General features: G+C 43.2%; 2 protein-coding genes across 2 annotated transcripts in view; both read right to left on the bottom strand.

Moving 5' to 3' along the window:
- Positions 1 to 13,392, bottom strand: part of F5 (coagulation factor V) — a 56,435-nt gene extending 43,043 nt beyond the window's left edge. The window contains exons 1-3 of the mRNA XM_039881119.1: positions 12,960 to 13,392; positions 9,179 to 9,270; positions 4,113 to 4,235 (exon numbers count right to left, since the gene is read on the bottom strand). Of these exons, the coding sequence (XP_039737053.1) occupies positions 4,113 to 4,235; positions 9,179 to 9,270; positions 12,960 to 13,117 (373 nt within the window). The 5' untranslated portion in view covers positions 13,118 to 13,392. The remainder of the gene's footprint in view (positions 1 to 4,112; positions 4,236 to 9,178; positions 9,271 to 12,959) is intronic.
- A 1,642-nt stretch (positions 13,393 to 15,034) lies between these two features.
- Positions 15,035 to 25,794, bottom strand: part of SELP (selectin P) — a 31,872-nt gene continuing 21,112 nt past the window's right edge. Inside the window, exons 9-14 of the mRNA XM_039881500.1 lie at positions 25,303 to 25,488; positions 20,879 to 21,064; positions 19,948 to 20,067; positions 17,527 to 17,557; positions 16,397 to 16,452; positions 15,035 to 15,859 (exon numbers count right to left, since the gene is read on the bottom strand). Coding sequence (XP_039737434.1) covers positions 16,398 to 16,452; positions 17,527 to 17,557; positions 19,948 to 20,067; positions 20,879 to 21,064; positions 25,303 to 25,488 — 578 coding nt within the window. The 3' untranslated portion in view covers positions 15,035 to 15,859; position 16,397. The remainder of the gene's footprint in view (positions 15,860 to 16,396; positions 16,453 to 17,526; positions 17,558 to 19,947; positions 20,068 to 20,878; positions 21,065 to 25,302; positions 25,489 to 25,794) is intronic.

The raw sequence follows: 25,794 nt of genomic DNA, 5'->3' as shown, positions 1-25,794 counted from the left end.
AGCCATAACTGTTTGTTTTACGTATTTATCATATACTCAAAGAAGTTTCTATATGAGGCCAAAATATGCAGATGAAAAGTGAAAAATGTAATTGCCTACATTATGTCAAACATTGGAATGCTTTGAGAAAAACGAGAAGACTGTTTTCGCATAGAGAATTTGGCAACACTTAGATGCAAAGAACAATCTCTGGTGGAAATTTTATTTTTTTATTTTTTATTGGGAGAGTTAGCTTACCAGCAGATAGTTGAATATTACAGAACCAATTTTCTGGTGTAATGCTTATAATGCAACTCAGATACTTAAAATGAGAATATAAATCAAATAAAAGGATATTAAGATTCACTCTGAAACAAGTTTTTAAAGGTAATTGCACAAAGAACTTCAGAGATCTTAATGGACAACAGAATTTGCTCGAAGTTTCCGCATTACAGTCAGTGAATGTTAGTTACAGGGTTCTTGAAATTTTAGCTTCAAATCAAAATTCTTTTAGTGATAGAAAGTTTTAAAATGATTAGGTATGGTTGCGGCTGCAGTTTAAAACGTATTTCTATTAAATACATCTCTAAAGGAAACGTCCTTGTAAGCACTTTTACAAATCACGATTTGTCTGTCCTGTTAGCAGGGTTACTCGTCCCTGCCCTATGTACCCTTGAGGTTTCTCTGGAGAGGGCGTGCAGCTGGGGGTGGTTGGGAAACACCAAGCTGTTTATGTCAGATGCTACAAGTTTATGGATGAAAGGCCAGCGTGAGACTTCCACACTAAGTACAGTAACGACTTCCTGGCCAGAACTCAGATTTCCAACCGTCTGAACTAAAGCATAGCCAAGAGTTCAAAAAGCAACAAGGCTCCTGGGTAACTCTGGTTAGAAAACGATGTGCAGAATCCAAGAATGGAAGCTCAGCGTCTTTACCTGTAAATCATGCCATAGACAATGGAGGCTTTCATTTCGAGTCTGTTTACTCTTAGACTGCATGCAGTGTGAACGTTTTGTGGCTATCTGTAAAATCTCACAGGAGACTGGAAGTAATGGTTTAAAAAGAAATTAGAATTTTGCTTCTCATTCTCTGTTTTAAAAGGGTGTGGAGAAGTACAACATTTAGAAAAATTCATACCCGAAGTGATTAAAAGACAATATCTTAGACACTTAAAGAAGTAAACCTGAAACTATCTGGAAAGTGTAATTATTTGAAATGACTCATTCCTTATGTGCTCTGGATAACTGAGATTTTCTGTGCAAGTTTAATTCATTCTGATATCTAAATTCGATGGGAGAATTTTCATTTGAGTAGACATATAGTGATGAGCACTATCCAAGGCCAAGGCCTTCATTCAGTCTAGGCTTCTGGGCACAAAATGTAATGCCTGCACTATAAATAACCACGAAATAACCCCGGCAACAACAGCTATCATTATTGTGTGCCATTTATGTGCCTAGAACTTTCCTTATATTGTGACTGATCCGGGCGATAACCTTACATAGGAGGCATTGCTGTCCCCATTTTATAGATAAAAAACTGAAGGTTAGTGGTAAAGAAAATTGCCAAAGTTTATTTAGGATTCAAATCGAGGACATTCTGTCTCTAAAGCCAGCATTCCTTCCACAGCTATCTTTTCCTTCTGGCTGATGAGAGCAGGTCTCCAGGTCCCTGGTGGGGCTCGAGGATCAAGTCCCAGATAAGGAGATTGCTGTCTAGGTTGGCTCCTCTGCTTCTTAGATCCAGCAGCCGCACAGGCGAGCACTGAGTTATCTCTCAGGCCTATTATTGTCTTAACCTCCCGGCATCTATCTCTCAAATATCTCCCCCTGAGGTAAAGAAGTCTGGATTCTCATGTAGCTGGCTCAGCATGTAGTTAATCTCCACTCCTAAAAATATCATTCAAACCACCGAGGGAGGCTCGAGGTGAAGGTGAGCCAGACACGAAGGAGATGTTTTATTGTAACGCAGAAGACACAGTAAAATGAACAGAGGCTTGTCCTTGGCCATGAAGAATACTCTCTCTCTTTACTAGATTTGCATCTCATTTCCAAGACAGACTTTGTCCCCACCAATCTGTAATTACCTTTCTCAGATTCATGCAATCAGGGGCCAGTGGAAGTGGTGGGAGCACTGTGAAGGACTGGTCATGGCTGACTGCTGGCTGCGGGGGAGCGTAGGGCCAGGTCAGCAGTAAAGGGAGGGGGACAGTGTGGCAAGGTTCACTTCCTGTGCAAACGGCCCCACTTGAATGCAAAGTCCATGGCACTCACCTCCCACATTTGGAATGGAACCTGCATGGGACATTCTGAGGGTTCTTCTATCTGGCATTACGGTGCTGAGGTCCTGACACAGTCATCTGGAAGGCTCATCGTAGGTGAAGTGCTTGCTCTACGTCACTGTACGATTTTAGGAATGTACGAGAGACCCCTGTGCATGCTACCTCACCCAGAGTCCGGCCAGATGGCCTCCTTAAGATGCCTGCAGTTTCACAGTTAATGCCTCATTGCTTTTCCTCAAGGCAAAGTTTAGGCGCTAAGGCAAATACTCCTGGGGAGGGTAGTTCGTTGACCTAGTCTCAGTCCTTTTACCGTAGTCAGAATGAGTTTGACAGTAATTTACACAGGAAATAATACATGTAAAAGTCACTTTCTAATTCATAAGTTGTTAGCCAAATATTAAATTATTTGAATATTCAAATTTTTAATTGAGACGTAACTGACATATAACATTATAATTTGAACACATTTTGATGGAAGAATCACCTTTATCATTATAGCTAATATTGATCAAATACTTATAGTGCCAGCATTGTCTAAGACTTCATGATAACAAACCAATACGAGGTATGTATTATCATTCCCATTTTGCAGATGAGGAAGCTGAGGCACAGAGAGGTTAAGTAACTTTCCAAAAGTCACACAATTAGTAAGTATCTGAGCCAGGATTTGCAGCAGGCTCAGGATTTCTAGCTCCAGAAACACTCTCCTACTCAGTCACTCTCTGCAAAGGAGCGGCGGCTGGAACACATGGGGGAAAGACTTGTGAATCATGAAAGTCTAAAGTTATTTTTAAATGTTATTATACTAACATCTGTTACAATACGGATACAATTTTCTTATATCAGTTCCTAATAGAACTCTGCTCTGCTTCTGGTGGTCTGGACACCAGCATAACGGAAATAATCAGAACAGTATCAACAACAGATGCTTACTAGCCTGTGGCCGGTATGGTCACTTTCATCACCATCATGTTCATGATCTTCACTGTCATTGTCATCATTATCATCATCGCCGTCATCTATTGAGGGCTTACTAGGTTCCAGGAACCATGCTTAGGACACTACCTAAATGATTTTATTTATTCCCAAAGCAATGTTATGGAGTGCGTATAACCATTCTCATTTTATAGATGAGAAAACTGTGGCTCAGGGATGCTAAGGTCATAGAATCAGAAATGATACAGCTGGAATTTGAACCCAACTCTGCTTTCAAAGCTTATGTTCTTAAGCACTTCATGATGTCCAAAATTTGAAAACTACTTGCTGCCGCCACCACCACCACCACAAAATACTACTTATTTAGTGTTATCTATATGCCTGGCTATCCTTCTGTCTGTCACTATTTCAAACTGTGGCTCATGAGCCAAGCCCAGCTAGCTCCCTTTTCTTTGTAAGTAAAGTTTTATTGCAATGCAGCCATGCTCATTCACTTACACGTGTATTGCCTATGGCTGATTTCGTACTAAGAGGTGGAGTTGAGTAGCTGTAACAGAGATCTCATGGCCCACAAAGCAAAAAATATTTACTCTCCAGCCCTTCCAAGAAAAGTCTGTGGACCCCTGCCTCAAACCATCTTGCAACGTATCTGTGATTATTCTTATTTTACAGATGAACGTATTGGAATTCAGAAAGATTAGGTAACTTGCCCATCCAACAGTTAAAGAACAAGAACCTAGCGAAAAACTGAGGTCTAGATAACTCTAGAACTTTTTCATTTTCCTCTCGGAAACTTACAAAGACAACAATTTTCATAATTACCAGTTGCAGGAAAGGAGAGTTCTTTGACATGTTAACAATGGTGCTGTAGAGTTGTACCTTTTTCGTTTTCAGAGGGATATGAGGTTCCTCTTACCTTCTGAGGCTTTGCTGTATGTAACCCCTTGAGGATGGATGCTTAAGGGCTTGCCTGCCTTATTCTTAAAGTGAACTCTCATGGTGTCTCCAACTTCGGCGTATAAAGTGGGCCCAAGGAGTCCTACAGAAGCAAGAAATTAAAATATGTCTGTGTTCAGGATTACCAAAGACACGGCTGCTATGCAGAAACCGACCGACCAACCTACCGACAGTGCAGAAAGCCCGTGACGGATTGCTGTCATCCCTCCAGGCCCCGAGGTTGACATGCTCATCTTAATCTAGAAGGCTTTGCCAGCTCATTACCTCTATATTACATGCAATCAGATAAAGACAGGAGGGTAGAAAAACTTGCCTTGGGCCGAAAGCAAGTCAAAAGAGTAGGAGAAACAGTTCTGACCATGTCCACCCCATTGGGACCCAGTGTCATTCCTTAGAGACTGCCGCCGTCTTTGGTCAAGAAAAGAAAGATGTTTGTGATCACTTGTGCAGGGTGATGCGAGGGTGGGCAACTGGCTGCTTGAGATCTCTCTGAGGTGGGAGACCTCTGGTCCTCCAGTGAAGTAAGGGGCGAATCACACAGTTCTCTGGCCCAGAGGCAAGTTCAGAGTCCCTGAGGCAGGAGTGAGCTGGATGCTTCCAAAGGACACTAAGAAACACGGCTGGGCAGAGTGAGAAGGCTCGGGGTAGGGGCGGGTGGCACGAGGCCCTCTGGGCCACAGGAGGGACTTTGGGTCTTCTCAGTGACACAGGAAATCATGAGGACTTTGTGCAGCACAGAGACATGTTTTAAAAGTTCATCCTAAAAAAAAAAAGACGAAAAGTTCATCCTGGCTGCTGTGGGGTGACAGGAGTGGAAGCAGGAGACCAGGTGGCGTAGAAAAGAGCAGTACACTGGGTTGGCGAAGTGGCGAGGAGAGGTAGGATTCTGGATGTCCCGAAGGCAGAGCCTGCAGGGGCTGCTGACAGGTCGGACGTGGCATGTGAGAGACACTAGTCAAGGATGGCCCCAAGGTTTTAGATGTGAGCAACTGGGCAAATAACGTTATCAGTTACTTCAGTGGGAAACACAGTGGGGACAGTGGGTTCGGGGTACAGAAACTAAGACTAAGATTTCATTTACTACATGCCAGGCACTGTGCTAGGTCCTGGGGCCACATGGGTAAATAAGACACAGTTCTTGTCCTCGAGCTCACAAGGTAGTTGGCAGTGGTGATGATAATTATAAGAGGCCTCCCACTTATTGACTCCTTAATATGTTTGAGCACTGTGAGTCCTTATGTTGATCCTCCCAACAAATCTTTAAGGTAGATATTAAGATCCCCATTTTATATATGAGGAAACTGGGCCTCGGAGCATTTAAATATCTCGCCCAATATTCTACAGCGAATTAGAGGCAGACCCATGACTGAAACTTCAGTCAGTCTGACTCTAGACCCTGAGCTTCTAACCACCTCTTTATATTGCTCCCCGTCACCTCTTAGTCATTCATTTATTCATTCAATGAATATTAATTGGGTTCCCACATTATCCTAGGGGACAGAATTGCAATGGTGAGTGAAATCGATGGCTTCATAGAGCCCCTGAAGGGAGCAGGGAAGGTGGCTTGCCCAAGGTCAGTTGGTGAGTGGTGGTGGCATTGCCGGGACTGGAATTCAGGTCTGTGGACTCCTGAACCAAAGCTTTCTCTACCGCCTTCCACAGGGCAGGTCAGACGCCCACTTTCCTGGAATGGTCCCAATGTCTACACCATTTGTGACGCCTGGCCACATCTGACTCCCCTGGCTGACCCCTCTCTTCTGGCTGCTATGCTCGGTCCTCTCTCTCCCTGGCCACTCCCACCTGCCCAGATGCCCAGGAGCCCAATAGGGTGCCGACTCTGCTGTCACATTGTGCTCTGCACTTTGCTGCCATGTTCATCTTGCTTCGTTGATTTGTTTGTTGGCATCACATGGCTGCAAATGCCAGATGCCCAAAATAAGTCTTCCCAGTTATTTAAGCTAATAAGACTTCTTACTTCAGTGAATGGTTTGGGGTATTTATTTAGCCTCCCTTTCCATTTCTTCAGAATTAAAGCATAACAAAGGAATGTTTTCATAAATGCAAATCAAATGCCATCATGCATGAAAGCAAACACATGGCTGAATGTTTGAGCTGCTGTTCAGCTTCTCCAACAGCCAGGTGTCCTAAGACCTTTCCTCCTCTCTCCTCAGTGCTCAGAGCCAAATTGGGGGAAGGAGTGGCCTATCCTGGATTACCAGGAGGGTAGCACAGCATGTCCCCAATTTCATGCGCTTTTAGAGTTGGAAAGGACTACAGGAGGCCCGCTAATCCAGTCCCCCTGCTCAGGTGAATAATGCATTACAGAAAACGGGGCAGCCCATTGTTGCGGCTTTTTAAAACCCCTTCAGGGACAAACGTTTTATAATCTTCCTTGAAAAGATGCAGACACTCAAAACAAACCATTTTAAAGCCCAAGACCTGTCCACACATCCTCAAGCCTTGCTGGATGGGCATCTGTCTTCAGACCTCCAGTCCTGCAGCTTTGTCTCCATTGCAGCCACGGGAAGGCCTGGGCTCACGCTGCCCAAGTGGGCACATGGCTTGCTCAGGCTCAGCTAGAATCGTGTACACCAGATGAGTGGAGCGGGAAATAGGGGACGACGGTACAGTGACAAAGAACGAGGCCGGGGATGAGGAAGGCCACATTCAGTGGCAGTGCTCCCATTCGACACTGAGGCTTTTCCTTTCCACTAGATTTTCCACCTTGTGTCATCTACTCTCGGGACACAAAGATGATTACAAAATCATCCCTGCCCCCCAGCGATTCATACTTAAGCAACTTTGGGAGTTTAGGAAGAGGCTGCGTAAAAATGTATGTAAAAAGCCTCTGAGTTCATATAAAACAACTCTCTTATGAGATACACAGGGGTTGACTGAAAGATAATGTTTTGAGTGCACAGGGCGTAAACATAAATCAACTGTCAAAGTTTACTTCTAATTAATGAGGTCGAATCAGGAAATCACTACAAAAGTTAGTCATCTCCAAGGATTTTGATCACAGTACACTCTTCAAAAACTACCACTGCCTCCTTGTTGCTTAAAAGACCGTCTCTAGCCTGGCGCTGGTCCTTTCTGTCACTATGGCACTCAGCACAATGGCTTACACAGCAGACATTCAAATTCAGTTAACTTGGCAAGAGCCGCAAAGGCAGGGCTCCAAATATGGGCCAAATTCCTCTTTCCCAGGCCTGATGAATATGTTAATTGGCTCATTTTCCCTTTTCCCACCTACGATTTAATTTAATTTAATAGTTCTTAAGTACCTATTGTATGTACTAAGCTTGGAGTAGGAGCTATGAAAATGAATAGACTGTGATAGAGGATGGTGGATCTTTTAACTTCCTGCCCACACCGATAAACTTAATTTTACTAGTAAGCTCACTGCCTCATCCCCTCGCCCAGCCTGATGAAGGTAGAGTCTCTTCTATGTTGGGTTTGAATCCCATCACTTCCCGTTTCCTCCGACTATGGCTCCGTCAATTCTCTCTCAGGTGTTTTGACCCTCTCCTTTCCTACTGGATCCTTCCCTTAGATATTTTAAGTCACTGTATTCTTTTTCTGTAAAAACTTCAAAATATCCTTGAACCTCTTATTCCCTTCCAGAACTACTCTGTCTCTCCTCCCATTTGGAGCCAAGCTTCAGGAAAGAGTTATCTATAAGTTTCTCCTGCTTCTACTTCCTTATCTTCCACTGACTGCCATTCCACTTCTGTTTGCCAGGGGAAGCAGCGCCAGTGAAAGCAGGTGAAGAGAGGGTTTCAAGAAGGGGAGCATTAAACGTGCTGAGTTGGGAAAGACCTGGCTGTGGAAAAGTTGGAAAAGAAACCACTGGCTGTGGCATCGAAGCAGTCACAGGTGTCCTTGTTAGAGAGTAAGCTCAGTGGACTTGTATCAGAGTGGATCAGGGAGGGAAGTAAGGAGAGGGAATGATTTGGGAGGGAATGAAGTGGACCGTTCACGTGGAAATGGGTAGGGAAGGAAAGGGAAAGGCAAACAGAGTCGAGGCCAGTTTTTTCCTAGATAGAGGTCAACCGGAACACAGTTGTGTTTTGTTTTATTGTTGATGATTTTTGACTGGAGGGAAGGCTCCAATCAAGGAAAGATCAAAAAGAAAGGGAAATCAGAGGAGACAGGAAAGAATGGGCTGAATAGAGAGGTAGAAGAATGAGTCTGGGACAGGTATCAGGTCTTCACCTGGTTTGGGGGAAGGATGAGTGAATTATTGACAATGGGACCAATTGGAGGAAATTCTGTCTTAATGGCCTCCCTCTATCATTCCTGTGACATATGGTACCATATTGAAGATCCCAGAAACTCATTCAACCTACTTTCCTTAATTAAAGAAGAGATGATGAGAAAAGATTTTTCTTTACAAGTGATAGCTATTGTATGTATCATACAAAAACAAACAAACAAACAAACAAAAAACAAACAAAACAAGAGAAGAGATGGGGAAGATAGATGCAAAAGAATCAACCATACACAGCTCCTTTGAATGGGTCTAGGGAGCCAGACAGAAGCAACAGAGCATCTGTTGAGGCTCAGGCGCACTCATCAGCCTGACCATGAGCTCCAAGAAAGCAGGCCATGAGAATGTCTGATCTGCTGTGGCATCTGCAGCACCTAGGTCAAGGCCCCGCCTGTAGCATGAACTCAATAATAGCTTGTTAGATGAATGAATAAAAATTCAAACACTTAGAAATTCTTTTTAGCCTTTCAATCATGACTAAAAACAGCCAGCTCCATGGGCATGTGACCTGCGCCATTGACTGGGCCCCGCGCTTGGCTTAATGCTTTGCTGTCACTGTTTTGAAAGTCTCAATAATATGAATAAGGGGTCCCTCATTTTCATTTTTCACTGGGCCCCACAAATGATGTCGCCTGTACTGGTTAAAAATGATAACAACGTACATTTCTATGAAATGTCACTAAATAGATATTAGATGTATGTGAATAGCAAATTATCAATATTTATCTTTGTTAAAAAATATATTTCAAGCTTACCTGAAGTCCTGGATCGTGGTTTTTCTTTTTGAAAATATGCTTCATACTCTCTGTAAACAATTTTCTTAAAGGAAGTTGCAAAAGGATCCAAACTGGAAATAAAATACAAAAATTAATTTGAAAGGCATATATGACATCTACTTCTCAATTACAAAAATAGACCTCTCAGGTCCTCAGTCTTATACTACAACTAACAGTATTTTAAATTGTATCCCATGGTTTTATAAATATGAAGTTATCAAAATAGTTGTTGGCCTCATCAAGAATATTCTGTCGTGATAACCATTCTTGCACAAGTTAAGTCTGCCCTAACTAATCCTGTTACTCAGAATCAATTTCCTAAAAAAGAACCCAAGATCATAGTGTGAACTCAAACTTTAGGTTTAGATTTTAAGCGATTAAAAATGTGATCAAATCTTTTATGAATAAATATGTGGGCTATTTTTCAACTGATCAATCGAATACAGTGTTAAGCTACAGGGCAACGTTGTAAAGAACTGTCAATTTGGTGTATTTGGTGGACCCCATTTCTAGTTGAGAAGTTGAATATGACTAATGGAGTAAAAGCCCGTGTATTCATTTTGGAAACAAGCAAATGGAAAAACTAAGTCTCAGAAAGTTTAAGTAACTTGCTCAAGGAGAGATAGTTGATAAATGGCAGAGCCAAGATTCAAAAGGTGAAACCATTGTATTCATGGTAAAGAATTCAGAGAGGGAGCAGGGAGTGAACGGGGGTCATTTCCAGGCTCTTTCTTCTGTGTCTCTAAAGATGGGCACATCATTCCCATCCTTGTCTAAACTCAAAGATAAAGGTAACAGGGTAGGGAAGTGGGGGACATTTCTTACAAATGCCTAAAACTGTTGTCCAGATGACTTTGTTAAACTTCTGAATCCAGAGAGAGTGGCCCAGCCATCATCAGGGCATAACAAGAGTGGGATACCAAGCCCAATCTCCACGACTTCTGTAGAGCACAGTGGCTGGGGGACAACTGGGGGATTCTGAGTGTATGCGTGTCAGTCCCCTCTCTACCCCTTATTGACTGTCTGATCTGGAAAAGCTTACTAAATCCATGTGCGCCTCAATCTCTACAATTGTGAGATGGGAATAATAGTGAGGTCTCTCTCACAGAATTGTTACAGGTATTCAGTAAGTTAAAACCTGCAAAGAGCTTAGAGCTGACATGTTGTAAATTATTCAATCCAGTGTTAGCTGGTATATTTGAAAAGTGTAATAAAAGTTGGTGTTCAGTCTTCAGAAGGCAGAAAAAATCTGTAACTAAGATAATCCTCATAATTTTTTAAACATAAGATACAAGAACTGTGTTGATGTTTGGGGCAGAAAGAAAGCACAAGGAAGTACTTTCGGAATAGCTAGTGACGGGAGCGGTGGCTTCTCAGTCATGGAAGCATTCGGGTCCAGAAACTAGATGACTGCGTGGTAGGGTAGGGGTACTGGCGTTTAGGGTGCGGGAAAAGTAGAAGGCTAAAGCATGGATGTCGAAAAGAGATTAAACAGCCTCTTAGAGTTCTTAGAGCCTAGGCTTCTATGCTTTGTTTTCGTCCCTAATGAGGGATTCCATTTTCGTTCATTCATTCATTTATTTATTTATTTTCAAAGTAAAATTGAAAATTACCCCTCTTCTCCTACTTCAGACCTTTAAACACAGGAATGTAGATAATGATGTAAAAGCTTTACTAAGAAAAGTCAGTCTTTTATGTGGAGTAATTTTAATAGAGGTGTGTTTCCTAACATATTCCGGTGTATATATAGTATGTACATGCTGAGGTATAGCTGTTTTGATTTTGAACAGTTGAATTGCTATTGGAAAATAATCTGTCTGAACAGGAAGTTAAAGATGATACAAATTCAAACAATATGCATGATAAATTTTCTATTTGGGAAGATTCCTTTAAAATGACTTATTCGTGGTAAAAATCATAATGCTAGAACCCATAAGGAAAAATAACCATGTATTTTTTTCAACATCTATTACTACACACATGTGATCAAATAAGTTTCTCTAGGGAAATTTTCAAAAACATTACTTTGGACCTGGAGCAAGAATAATAGGTACTTCAGCTCTAAAAGGCATTGTCCTACTAACAGTAGATATAATAAGAGGAAAGACCTTTGCTTTGTGCTAAAATACACTTTGGCAAAGGATGGAAATGTCATGTTGATTTTTTTTTTTATAGTGACTTTGTTTAACTCTAGGTGTAGGACAAATTTGGAACAAGTTCTTAATTTAAGCAGCCAGATATACCGGTTAGATTTTTCATACAAAAATGCTAGAGAGAAATAACATTGTTTGAGGCCCAAAAATATTGAGAGTTGGTCTGGGTTACCATTCTATGGTTTAGACTCAATAATCGATGCCAGAGGAATGACTCTTCCCCGAATTCTGGAAACTGAGACACGCAGCGAGAGGATAGGATGATCAGTCATGGCTCCCTATGGACTCACCGTATGAATCAGGCTTTTGACTTAGGTGGTTCTGCCTCCAGTTTTCTGGGTGTTATTTTCAGCGTTAACCATGGAGGAAAGACCAAACTTCCCAGCAGAAGCAGGCGGGCCACAGGGAAGCCAGCAACCAAGTTAGTGGGGAAGATTAGTGTTGGAAAGACTTTTGTTTTCCTTGGGGTTTTAGTTAATGGCAGTTCCCTAACAGTGTGGGTGTGACCTAGGTTATCACCTTGAGAAGCAATATTTAAAATGACTTATTTAAAGAGGGATTTCTTATTATTACAAGACCAAGAAAGCATGTAATGCTCTCTAAAATAACTCAGTTACAAAGAAAATTTTAAAAGGTTTAATGTTATACACTAAAAGGCTGTCACAATATTGCAGTATTTCTTGGCAGATCGCTTTGTAATTGTAAAAGAGGAACACATCTTTCACAATCATTTAAAGTGCAATGTTAAGTTTTTAAAAAATTGAGTCACATGAAGAGGTTTACCCTTAAAACTAGTAAAAATGTAACCAACTGAAAATATTGAGTAGATCCTATAATTTGTCTAATTTCTGAGAAGTCTTAGTTTTAGCCTTTCAATTAGGGAAAATAGTTGACCCCTCAAAGATAGAATTTTATTATTTAAACCTCCTCCCAGTTACATACGCCTTTTAATAGTGACCTGACCAAAATAGCCACGACAGACCGTAGCCCAGGGAGTGATCAAGAATGGAAGAAGGATGGAGAGTCACGTGAAGCAGAAAAAGGTGGAAGAACAAAAATGTTACATTTTTATGGATAATGACGTTTTGAAAGTCCTCTATGAGAAAACAACAAAATGATGGCAATCGTTATTGAATAATCTGCTTATAATAAAGTACAAGGTGTATATCTTTAGGTTTAGAAGACGAAGTTAGGTACAAAATGGGATAAATAATATGTAACTTAGAAGTTTCATAAAAATAGTAGACTACTAAAGATCTCGAACAGGAGTTTGCAGAAGGGCTAATGAGGGAATGTGTGCCTGGTGCTTTTGAATCAATCGATATATTAAACCAACAATCAACCATACTAACAAAACTGTGTTAACAAATTCTTGAAAGCAGCATCTGACCAATCAGAGTATTTTCTATATTTTCAGAATGATAAACTGCATTAATGTAGGCAAAATTAGCATCTACCAAGTTTATTTCATTTATTATCCTTTTCTATTAATTGTATTTACTTAGCTGAAGTTAAAAACAATGCCATGGCATTGCAAAGGGAACGCTTTCCAAAAGGAATGGCATGCACTCCTTGGAGAAGCCCGCAGGGTGCCACACCTGCCTTACCTCTGGTTTGTGGGCTCAGGGCGGTAGTTCCAGCTGATGCCCTGGGCGGCTACGTAGAACTGCCGTAGCCTTGCTGCTTCGGCCCCGGGGCTCCCCGAGCCCGCCCAGCTGGAGCCCAGGACCACCAGGATCCAGAGGCGAGGGCAGCCTGGGAACATGGTTCCTTTCCAGCGCCTGCCCGCCACCTCCACCCCAGGACCTGGGTAGGGGTCCCCTCAGCTGCGGATCGCACCCGCACCCTCGGTCCGTTGTCCCAGCTGCTGTGAGCTCCTGGAGGCTGAGGGTGGCAGTGTTCTCCTTCCCTGTGGCTTCCCCAGGCACTGCCGCTGCAGCAGCCTCGGGCGGTCCCCGCCTCCAGAGCCTTTCCAGGCTTTGGGTTGGCTCAGTCACTGCCCCAAGTGACAACAGGTGTTTGGAAGAGGAAGCTGGCAAGTGGCTCTTTTACTGCAGGTGAAGAAAGGGCAGAGCACCGAGGCTCTGATAGGTGGGCGGTGCCCGAGGAGTCAGACACCACGGGGAAACTGTGTCCCTGTCCTACCTGCTAAGCCAAGGGGCAGTCGCCCCTCGCCACCCTCCATAAAAACCGCCTGGGACAAAGTCACACTTGCCAGACCCTCTGCAATTCCCAGTGCTAGACCTTGAACCACACCGCTCTCCTGAGCTGAGGGACAGGGCGTTGTGCGCTGTTACTGGGCACAGAAATACTGTGTTTTCGGGTAGTGGGGACGCAAGGGGATGAGCACAGGACCCGGGCCTGTCAGCCTGGACTGCTGCCCATGCGCAGTTGTGTCTTGGTAAGGGCCGGTGGCCAGGCGCGGCAGCAACAGAGCAGGGGCCTTAGAGAGTGTGGCTGAGAGACTCAGTGGACCAGGTTTCAATCCCACTCACAGCTGTGTCGTCCTGGGTGAGGGACTCAGCCTCTCTGGAGCTCAGTTTTGCCATCTGCACAATAGGGATGCTGCAGTTTTCCTTGGTAGGGTTGTTGGGAAGATAAAATAATACTGTAAAGTGTATAAGTCCCAGCAGCTTGAAAACTCTGAGCTGGTGGTGTTCGTTACTATGATTGTTTGTCCTGCCTCCAGGGCCCCTTACATTTCGTGGAGGACCTGACTGTTGCACACTGCCTTAAGATCTTGTTTTGCTATTGATAGAGAATCTGAGAATTATTTTGTCTGAAGCATCATGATTACTCATCCTGGGGCCTCAGTGTACGTGCCTCCAAGTTTCTGTTTTAGGATTTGTCTCAAATAAATTGTAATCTGGCACCTCCATGAGGTCACAGTGATGTGAGACTCCTCTCCAGCTTCCTTCCTCCTATACACAATCTTATCTTTGTGCCTTTGCTGGTATTATTCCAAAATGTTAGAATGCCCATTCTCTTCCTCGTTGCTGCCCACACCTTAAAGTCCAGTCAGAGTTCTACCCATCTCCTGGATCTGGGCTCATATGGACTTTTCCATTTTGTAACCTCCTATAACACTGTTCAAATGATATACTCACGTCGGTTACCCTCTATTACTTTGAGCGGGGGTCCCTCATGTCCCCAGCTTGATATGAGCTATTCAGGAGCAGGACAGCACTGTGCTCCTCTGGATCGATGGTATCAGCAGTTCGCAAGGCTGGTAAACCATACGAATACCCTGGGGAGCTTTTACCAAATGCAGATTCTGACTCAGGAGACGGGGCTGATATTATTGTCCTGTAGTGCCCAGCCTAGGAGTCGGCAGTCCAAGATGCTAGAGACAGTATTCCAGAGAAACCTTTTAAAAGCGCTGTGTCCCTAAATCCCAAGGTTACTACCAAATTCTTGCAAAACTCTTGTGACCTTTAGTTAGACTGTTTCACCATTTTTATTTGCATGTTTACCTATGTGTCATTCAGTCTGTGTGACACATTTATTGCCTAACATTTCAGAGACAAGACAGCTATATTGTTTGGTTCTCTATTTTTGCATTAGTTCCAGATAACTACTGTGGAGCTTTCAACAACCTATTTCTGAAACATGTGATTTAAAGAATATGTAAAACACATCTGTTCTTCCCTGTAGAATATCCAGGTGATAAAGACTCTCTGGCTCTCTGGTTTTCTCCTGTGGGAAAGTGCTACGCTATGCATTTGCTGACTGGTGGCAAGGCAGAGCTGTAATTGGGACAGTAGCGATGGTGCATTCCATGGCTGTAAACCCAGGGATGGATGCAGACCCGATTAAATCAAACATCAGGTAGTACAACATGCCATTTGGGGGGGATCCTTTTAATTACACATTTGAATACTGGTCTTGGAGTTCTTTGGGGGAGAGTGACTGTGGAGGGAATATCTGCAGAGACATGTCTTGATCTTTGGTCTTCTGCAGCCTCAGTGCCATCCAGTGGCCTCTCTGGAAGCTTCCACAACAGAGGTCTAAGAGGCTTCATAAACAGCAGCACTGGAGACCCCGGAGATCTTACAGAAATTCCCTCAAGTCAGAGACACAGCCTGCCTTCCCGCAAAGTAGTGGACGTCTGTCTCCAGTCCAAAAACAAAGAGGCATTTTTATTTCTTCTCAGTCTGGTCTTCTAGTGAGTCAGACGTCCCAGTCTCTGGCTAATTAGTATTTCAAGTGACAGCCAGGGCAGAGCCCACAGACCACTGCAGAAATGTTCGCTCCTGGCTGCTGAGGCTTGTGTTGGAGGCAGAGGCGAGGCGGAACAGGAAGGGATGGTGGGTGGGGAGTTGGGTCTTGTGGCGTGATCCTTCTGCCCTGGTTCAGATCTAATCTAAAGGAAATTCCTTTTATTCACAAGTATTGCCATGAAACTGCAGCAAATGTGCTCCAGTTAAAGTCAAGTCTAGCAGGAAGCCTGATATTCAACAATAGAATCCGTGAAGCTGCGTGAGGTGACCCAGAGCAGGACAGGTCTCTGCAAATGAGCCAAAATGAAATGATTATATTCCCTTAAAAAAACAAGAGAGAGAAGGCTCTCATCATACCCGTCCCTTCAGGCACAGTATAATTTCTTTCTGTATTCCAGATATTCTGGCACCTAGGCCACTTTTCTTTAGACACTCAACTACTCACTGAGCTTTTTGGGAGAGAAAAAGTGTCAGGTTATTTTTGTTTTCCCAGCAGGCCACATAGCTCCAGCAGTCATGACCTCTGGTTAGCAAGCCTCAGTGTCAATACTGCCTAGCAGCCATTAATGGCACTGTCAAACGTCCTGAAATAGGTTAGGTCTCCTTAGAATGTTTCTACTCTGGAGGAAATGGAAATCCTCATGCGAACTCACTTTCTGTTGTCACTCTAGTGCCGCATCTGTCCCCTACGCCAACACAATTTCCTTCATGGCTTGAAATTTTAATTCGTGCTTAAAATCTAACTCATAAAAGTCAAGCTTCATATCTTCTCCCTTTCCCCTGCCGTTCTATTTCCTTTAAAAATATCTTTATAAGTACCTTACCTTAAGGGCTCGGGTCAAATGCAGCATTTGTAAAAACTCCATATGTTCCCAGGTGGCTAAAGAACAGAAATACAAAGATGACCTGCCATTTAGTGCTTAATTCTTGGCCACAGCCCAGGACATAGCTCCTCCAGAGACCAAGGATTACTACCCACCCCCGAATTCTGCTTTGAAAGGGAGAGAAGACATGCCGAAGACATTTTCTAGATCCCACTTAACAGCTCTGGGAAATTTGCACTGCGCTTTATACCCATGTGCAGTTACTGCTGATGCTTTAGTACTGGATGCCTGCTGTGCCCTTATGGGGCTGCACCCTCTTCTTGGTGGGAGGCAATCCTTACAAAATTCCCAGCCTTGGTACTTACTTGATCATCTGGCAAGTTTTCAAAGAGTGGTAGTACCGCCCTCTACAGGCGTATTTTGGTTTTCAGAATGCTGCAGAGTTCCTTTGACGTTTATGGGCGGGGCCAGGGGTGGTGGATGTCCTAACTGGAAGGCATGCAAGGAATTGCCCTACACTCTAGACGACTCTAGACCAAATCTACGCAAAATTCATGTAGGTGAAAAGTCTCTGAGTCTGGAACTTCAGTGCTTTACATATAAATATTAAGGGTGGTTTTTTGTTGTTGTTGTTCGTCTTCTAAAATGCAACTGCTGCATGAATTGAGGGAAGATTATAACAGGTTTCCCAGCTTTTAACCAGAGTCGTTTATCATTTTAAAAAAGCAGGTTGGCAACACCTCTGATGCCGGTTGAGTCACTACGACCGTATTCCCTTCGGGCAACTTCTAAGCTGTTGCCTTTGCAGTGGTTCTACCCCAAGGCGCAGGGCTGTGATGGGCTCACCGCATCCGCTGGGCTGGTGCCCCAGCTCTAGCATTCGATTTCTATTACAGATCACTTTCCTTTCTATTTCTCCTTTATACTATAAGTAGGGTACTTATTGATTTTTAAAAATATTATGCGTAGCTAGGACATATTATCTGTCTATTTTCAGAATTAGTAAAGGGGACACTGCAAAAGTTTTGCTGCAAAAAGGGGGCATTATGTATAATCATTCTGGCATGTTACAGTGAATTAAAAAGTCAGAATAGAAAAATTCACTCAATCACAAAACGTTTTCATCTTACCTTTGAGGGTTCAAAGGGCTTTCCCCATCATCTGAAATAAACAAAAAGACACAAACGATTGGTTTAAAAGAAAAAATGAGATGGAGAAAGGTCATCCATGATAGGAATTATTGGAGGAAGCTGGTGGACTGATTTTCAGCGGGGCTCGTTATAAGGGGTATACTGGGAACAATCTCTCCTTGAGAGGCAGGACCTGTTTAAGGCTCAACGAAACATTCAACAGTGTATAATTCCAAATCCTCTCATCCTCCTTCTTTTCCCTTTCAGTAACAGCCTCCTTCTACATCTGGTCTCTGCCTTCAGCCTTTTGGGTGTTTTTGGTTGTCGTTGAGATCACTGGTTCTCGAAACCCATTTCTTTGGCACTTGAGGTCCCCTACTGTTTCATCCCGTGTCACACTCCCTCAGCCATCAGTTGGGCGAGCTAATCGCATAAACAAATCCATACCAACATAACACTTATGTTTTGCCTCTCTGGGAACATACGTGATCAGGGGCCTCCTGTCTTAATCCAAACCATAGACTCTGATAGTAGAAACTTTAAAAATGGCAGCAGTCCTGTCAATCATAGTGACTCCTGGCTTAAGAAAGTTTTAAAATATTAGGTCAAATGATATGAACAAGTATATTTATTATAGGGCTTTATTGAGCCTTTAATGTGATAAGGATTGTGCATTTTGAATTTCTAGTAAAGGGACATAGTAGGCAGCATTTTTCTATTATTTGACCACAGACTCCTAGAAAGTTTAAAATTATATTGGGACAGGTCAAGGGAAAATTAACCATCCTCACAAATGAATTTATTTATGATTAAAGATATTGGAGGATGAGTGGCTGCTGGTCCCTCATCATATTTCAGAGGGTTCCCTAGAAATATCTTAAAACTAAAGAGGGAACTTTGAGAAATGCAGGAATAGCGTGATTCCTGTGTGGTTATGGACATGGAGGGACAGGTCTCAGGAGCTCTTGCCTCTGCCTTCTAGATTCAGTTAAGCAACCACAAATGTCGCACGGAGAGACTGGCGTGGCCTTTGGGCTTTTAAACAGAGTGTGACTCTTGGTTATTGTCCTACTCAGCCACTCACAGGAGAGCACATGAGGGCACTTAGAAAACCAGCCTTAGTGCAATGGTGGCTTTGTGGCTGGAGAGAGCATAGAGCAGGGAACAAGTGCTTCTGCCCTGAGCAGTTAAGAATAGGTGTCAAAACTCCTCAACTCCACGAGAACTCCATCAGGAACTGTGACAGAGCCACTGTCAGTGTTCTGGACTTCAGTGTCCCTGACTCCTCTGATGGCCCTGGTCACTCTCCAAGAGGAGTGACGAAGAGCCCCATTAGTGTAGAAAGGGAGGTTTCTGAGCTTATGGGCAGGCTAAGCGTCTGGGGCAGACAGGGAAAGGAGGTTCCAGCTCTGAGGAAGTGGTTCCTGGGCCAGAGTCCTTTGGGGTGAACAGTCTGATAAACAAAGTCTCCCTCACAGGGTCTTCATCCATCTTGGTTACTTCCCTGCTGAAATCCCACATTAGCTCCAGAGTTCACGGGTGCACACACATCTCTCAGCTTTCCACGCCAAGTCGTTCATAAAGCAGCCGCTCGTTGCACCTCTGGCTTCATGTCCTGATTCCCCCACAAGCCCTTCCTGGTTCAGATGTACTGAATCGCTGAACATGGCACTTTCCCAGCCGTTTCACCCTTTTAGGTCTTTGCACACATCATTCTCTCTGCTGGAACTATTTCTGCTTTTTTTCCCCCCTTGGCAAAATCCCTCTTATTCTTCAAATTGAAGCATAAAAGACTCTTTCTGACCTATCAGACTGGTGCGGACACCTCTATTTTGAGTTCCAGTAATACTCAGGTTGTATTTTTGTCCCAATACAGTATTACATGTCAGTATTAGCATTGATTTCGCTTCAGTGTCTCCCATGCTGGATTATACCCGCCTTGATATGAGGGGCTGCCATTCCGGATCCCAGTGTCTGACACAGTTGATCAGGAAGTGACGGATGCACGAAAGCATGGTGGAGGGAAGCATGAAGGAGAGACGCGTACCACTGTTTTAATTCGTTTCAGTAATAACTAAGGGGAGTTGAAAAATTCAGGTTTCGAGGCCTATCTCCAGATCTCCCTAAATGAGCATCTGTATTTTATCAAGTTTTGTATTTTTGTGAAGGTGATTCTCGTGAGCAGTCAGTTCTCAAGATCATTTCTCATGGCCCATCTCCAGATCTCCCTAAATGAGCATCTGTATTTTATCAAGTTTTGTATTTTTGTAAAGGTGATTCTCATGAGCAGTTAGTTCTCAAGATCATTTCTTTCCTTCTAATGCAAATATTTTCAAACGTGAACTGCTGAAGTGTGGTTTCACTGCCCCATCCCAAATCGCATGAAAGAAGAAAATGAGGAGAAGACTCTTTCCTGTCTACCTTTTCGTTTGAAACGCTTTCTTAGCAGAGCCAGGAGTGTCCAGCCCATCGCCAATCCTGTCAGAGAGGCCACTGCTCCACCAAAGTATGTCAGGGCTTCCTGGACAGTCAGTGGTCCCGCTGCAAAGCAAACAGACACACGTGCCAGAATTAGAAGTGTGTTGTGCAAAAGACCATCATTCTTTCAGGAATTCTAAGGTGAGATCAAGTAGGGTCACCAAAGATCCTGGCCGCACTGACAACCTGGCATGAGAGAAGAGCCGGAAGTCACAAAATCATTTTATCCCTAATGCTTAAATATCACATGTGATTTCCAGAGGAGTTAGAGTAAGGACATAATAAAAGGAATTAAACGATTAAATGGTAGAGACAAGAAATGGAAGGTTGGGCAAATAAAATACACTATGAGTATTTTTTTTTTTTGCAATCAAAGATATAGTTATAAAATAAAAAGTAGTTATGACAAGCTGTAGAGAAAACATTTTTTAAAAAGAAAAGAAAAATAGAAAGGATGGATAAAACAAACCTTACAAACAGATGGCACTTAATTAAAGAAGATTTATGGTATTTTTAGAGGTATGTGGTATACAAAGTTCTTCTGCGATAAATTATGAAATAACCTCCAGTTTAAAACATTTTGAAACTTCAAGACGTGTTACCCACAGATTAGAAGAAATGAGAGGATTCATTTCACAAATCTGAGCTCTGAAACAGGGGCGGCGATTGTCTACACAGAGTCACTGCTTTTAATTCCCTCTGCTCTGTATGCGGCAAAGAGAGTCTTCTTGATTCATTGTGAAACATTTATTAAATGCAGGGAAAACCCAGTGACAGAAAGTGAGACCACTCCCAGAAATATGCAGGAAAAAAACACTGGTTTTGTTATTTTTCACATTAGCATGACTTCCTAAACTATGTGAAAAAAACATACCTTGGCAGGTTGGCATTGCAGTCGACCACTGGCCATTCTCTTGACATGCTGTTTTTACTGAGCCATTAAGCAGCTGACCCGCTGGACAATGGAAGGTGCAGGCTGATCCATAGCTGAAATTTCCCCAAGGGTTGGAGCAGTTCATCAGTATTGGCTCAATAATGTGCAGCTTGGAGCATTTGACAGCTGCAGAAAAAGAGAATGAAGGAGAAACAAATATGTAGAATGAAGATCAAAAAGATTATAGTTTCACTGGTAACTTGGCTGGCCTTGCCAGTAGATGAGGTAGAATATGAAAGGTCAGAGAGGGATGAGCCACTTCTGGCATTCACACTAGCTCTGCTGGCATCACACATACTAAGACATCCACCTGAGAACGATAGGATGGACACATAGTAGTATCCAATAAACACCTGCTTAGGGGTTCATCAGTCTCGCCTATGGAAATACTATTTATAAGATTTCACTTCTTAAAAATACGATTCTGAATGTTGTTATTACTGTAGTTAGCAATCAGCTGGCATGCCAACATGTTTATTAAAATATTTAGTAAGTGTTCAGCATAACCGGTCTCTGGAAGTTCGAACGAAGTAGAGGCCACCACCTTCTTTAAACTATTTTTCAGAGAACTTTGGGTTATTCTGCACAGGAAAACTAAAACACAGGAAATTAAATTTAATTCAAATAAACATTATTAGGCAATAGTGACATTCGCAAAGCACCGTGCTGTGCTTCATGGGGAATAAAAAGGAAAGAGACATAGTCTTCATGTATAAGGTGACAGCGCTTCAGGAGGCATCACACATGGTTTATCTCTTCATTTAGGTTCCAATTATTAAAACATGGAATGTTTACACTGTCCCATAATTAATAGAATTGCAACTTGTTTTTCATAACTCATGCAGCTTGTTTTATGTTTAGCATGCCTGTTGTTCTAGCACATTTTTGGGCATTTACAAATGTTTCCTGTTTTAGGTCTTTGAGTGCCAAGGCATTCGCTTGTGACATAAGGAAGGGGAGAAGCCATGTGCTTGCCTTTGGTCTCAGTTTTGTTAGTCTCTCTCTGCCAAGATTATAGATACAGCCTTTCGTATCTGTGAAAGGCCCTGGACCCTCTTATATAAAAATTAACCTGTCCAACCAAAGGCCTTTGTTTAAGGCCTTTGGTCAACATTAAGGGTTCGACTGAGTCACGTAAGGAAGCGGGTTTTCCTGTCTGAGGGGCAGCCTTGCTGAGGTACGTGGAAGCCTGGCCCAGGTCTGGTGCCTGGGGAGCAGCCAGCAAGCACGGGCTAAATTAAATGTATGCATTTACCAAGGAAGCTGGGAGTGCAGGGGCCCGCTGTAGACATAGAGGAGGGGAATTTTTACTGTGGAATAATCTCTGTGGGTAACTTTTAGAAGTAGTCGTATTCTTGAGCCTCCTGTAAAAGTTTACCAAAAATGGAGTAACTGTAAGAAAAATAGAAAACAGATGAGGGTTGCTGTTACTGCATGCTTAGTGCTCTGTTTTCATGGACTTCTGAGGTGGTGCTGTCTACCGTGAGGGTCTGTACTGTCCTTGAAGTAGGTGTAGATCATCACATGTGAGCGCCTGGATTGTTCAGTTCACTGGCACTGTCATCAACTTAACAACATACTGGTTTACACGATTTTAAACAGATTTGGTAAGCTCTTCTCTGTTTCATTGACTTTTTTTTTTGTGGAAAAATATGGTATAATTAGTAAATTTAAATTAGCCGATCTAAACTCAAACTTTAAAAATAAAGACTAGGAGCCCCCATGGAGCCAGAGAAATGTCAGAGTGAAGAAAAAAAAAAAGAGACGTGAGCCAGGCCAGAGCTTATAGGGCACCGGGGTGCCACATTTAAGCCTTGGGGTAAGCAGGGCCAAGGCAGACGGGCAGACCTGGGGTTGGGACTCAAAACCAAGACCCTGCCCTCTCCACCAAGGTGAGGCTGGTCGTGCAGAGTTGGGTCCAGTGACCAGACATCGTCTTCCGAGAGTCAATAGCAAAGTGATTGGGAGAGCAGTGGTCTACGTCAGGAGAGTGGCCCAACAGGTGGGGACATGTGGGGACACAGCGACTGGATACAAGCAGTTCAGTACTGTCCAGGTTCAGGGGAAGGACTTCAGGTCCTGGAGGGCAAAGGCAGGGAAAAGTCTGTGAAGTACGGGCAGAGCCCAGGTCCCAGAGGGCCCGGGACACCAGCGTTCCAGCTAAAAAGGAAACATACATGGAACTACTCAAGAAATGAAATCTCGTGTTGTGCTCTAAAAAGAGGGACTGATGGCTCTACCTGCCACTCCACCCCTGTTTCATTGGTGGCCCCCAAGCCTCTCTGATGCGCTATGCAAAAATCAGGGTTCGGGGTCAGTGCTGAAGGGCATATGGGAAAAGAATAAAATCTATTTGCTCAATCTACAGAATACATTTGGAGAATGAGGTAGAAACACAGGTATACAAGCCAGAACTCAAGATCAGGCTCAGACACGGTTGACAATTCTGAGGCCCCCGGTTGGCTAAAGCTGTTGTCCCTGGTCAGGGCTGGTTCTAGACACTGGGCCTGGAGGCTGGGAGGCAAGAGCCTCTTCTTGTGAGGAAAGGGGGCCTGGAAAGGAGTGAGGGGAAACAGGCTTCAGAGGTTCAGATTTAACAACCCTTTTGGTTGCATGTGTGATTTAAAACTTTAGTGAGATAGTTCTTAGGGATTTTGTGTTTAACCTTAAAACAGAATGCGAGAAAACAGAGCTCAAGATAAATGTCAATGGAATAAATGAATGGATGAGAAATAAGTGAATGAGCGATGAAGCACAGACCTTATGCTGTCACCCATTCATGTTTTAGAGTCCCCAGAAGGCTTATAGTGTACCTTTTTGACAACAGATGGTAGCATTTTATGTACTTTGACCTAGAGAATTCTTGACCAGGGAAGGGACTCCAGAGATAATCTTGTTCACTCCTCTCCTTTTAGAATCAAGAAAACTCATGTCTGAGGATGTGACACGACCTTCTAAAATGGCACATAACTGCAGGGGAGAGCAATGCAGGGCTTTGGCCCTTATTACTTCTTGTGTTTATACCACAAGAAGGTATAGATATTTCAGCTGGTTTTCATATAACACTAATAGAGTTCCATTAACATTCTCTCATCTGATCATAGGGCACTGCCCTTTCTAAAATTCATTTCAGCGGTTATACCTGCAACCTGGTGAGTGGAAAAGAGTAAATTTACTAGTGACTGGCCCAGGACTTAGAAACCCTGCCACTGGGTGGCAGTGTTGTACAGTGGTAAAAACATGAGCCCTAAAGTCAGACTAGACCTGGCTTCAGATCCTGGCTGTGTGACCTTTGCCTGCTATTTATACTTTCAAAGCCTCAGTTTCTTCATCTTTAAGATGGGGATGAAAATAACTATGTTAAAGATTGTTGTATGGATTGAATGTGATCATGTATGTGAAAGAGCTGGTCCTTATTACACAAGCAATAAATATTAGGTATTATTGCTGGTCTCATTATTACTGAGTATACTGAATAATAAATTGGTACAGTGGTGCTTTTTGAAAGTACGAACTATTAATTCAGTGAAATTCTATTTTGAGCATACTGTATGCTAGGTGCCGTGCCAGCAGATGTTTTGGAGAAATCAAAGACTGGTAAGGTCCAGCCCCCACCATCTAGGAGCCCACCACTAATTCACTATCAGTGGAGCTTGTGCTTGAGTAAATTTTTCCAGTAAATGATAAACTTCAATTCAGTAGGTATTTGTCGCACACCCACTTTTACTCTGTCTAGTTGCTGCAGGGGACACAGAAATGAAGAATGGGCATGTAGTTCCTGCTCTAAAGGAACTTAAAATCTCGAGGAGGAGGAGGAAAAAGAGAAGTGCTCAGCAGCTAGACAGCGAGACCCTCGAGGGCTGGAGTGAAATCCCACTGACCCGACTAGGCTCAGTGAGGGGTATGTGGGCGAGAATGAGTGAAGAATGTAGTAGAAAAAGGAAGTGAAAATCCCAGTGACATAGCTGAGCTTTATCACTCACTAATGGTGTGGATTTTGTCAAGTTACTTAACCTCTCTGAACCTGTTTCCTTATCCATAAAATGGAGATGATATTGTCTTTCCTCATTATCTCAGAATTGTGGTAAACATCCAATGTGATATGACATAAAAACACCTTATAAAACTGTGAAATGTTTAAAGTTATTATTATAAGGAGAGAGGGGGGTGGGGGCGAGCAAGGGGGATGAGAGAGAGGGAGAGAGGGAGAGGGAGAAGAGGAAGCTGCTTTCGGTCTAGATCACCATGCTGTGTGGAGAGTGTGTTTCTTTTAGCTTCACACAGTTTGACACAGATCCCTGATGATTCTCCATTCTATAGCATTACCTGGGAAGCCATAGGAAAGCACAGACTCATGATCCTACCTTCACACACTGGCGGGGAACCTGTCCAGTGTCCAGATGGAGTACAATCCAATCTTTCTGGTCCAGATAAAGAGAATCCCGCATTACAGGTGAACTGGCATGTAGACTTAAGACTGGAATCTCCCGGAGGTTGAACACAGGTCATTGTCCCTTCCCGAGGGCTTAGCAGTGGTGTGCAGGCAACGGCTACCGTGAACATGACAGAGGAGGAGAGAAGAGGTTGTTTTAGAACTCGGCAACCTGAAACGTGTGTGTGTGTGTGTGTGTGTCTGTGTGTGTGTGTGTGTGTGTGTGTGTGTGGTGTGTCCGCATCCTTACTACAAGGGCAGTCTTCGGTTAGAAACAGTCTTTTGCATTTGGTGGCACTTTATCAGCAGTTAGAGGTCATATAACATAGTAGCAGCTTATAGTTGATTGATATCCTGAAACGCTCACCCTCAAAGAGCTTTCGAGGTGATTTTAAAAGGGAGCTGGTGCTTTGGAAGATAGCGA

This window comes from Pteropus medius, unplaced genomic scaffold (assembly GCF_902729225.1).
Source record: "Pteropus medius unplaced genomic scaffold, Ma_sr-lr_union100, whole genome shotgun sequence".
NCBI lineage: Eukaryota > Metazoa > Chordata > Mammalia > Chiroptera > Pteropodidae > Pteropus > Pteropus medius.
Note: the sequence above shows the minus strand (reverse complement) of the source record. Positions and strands in the feature narration are given on the sequence as shown.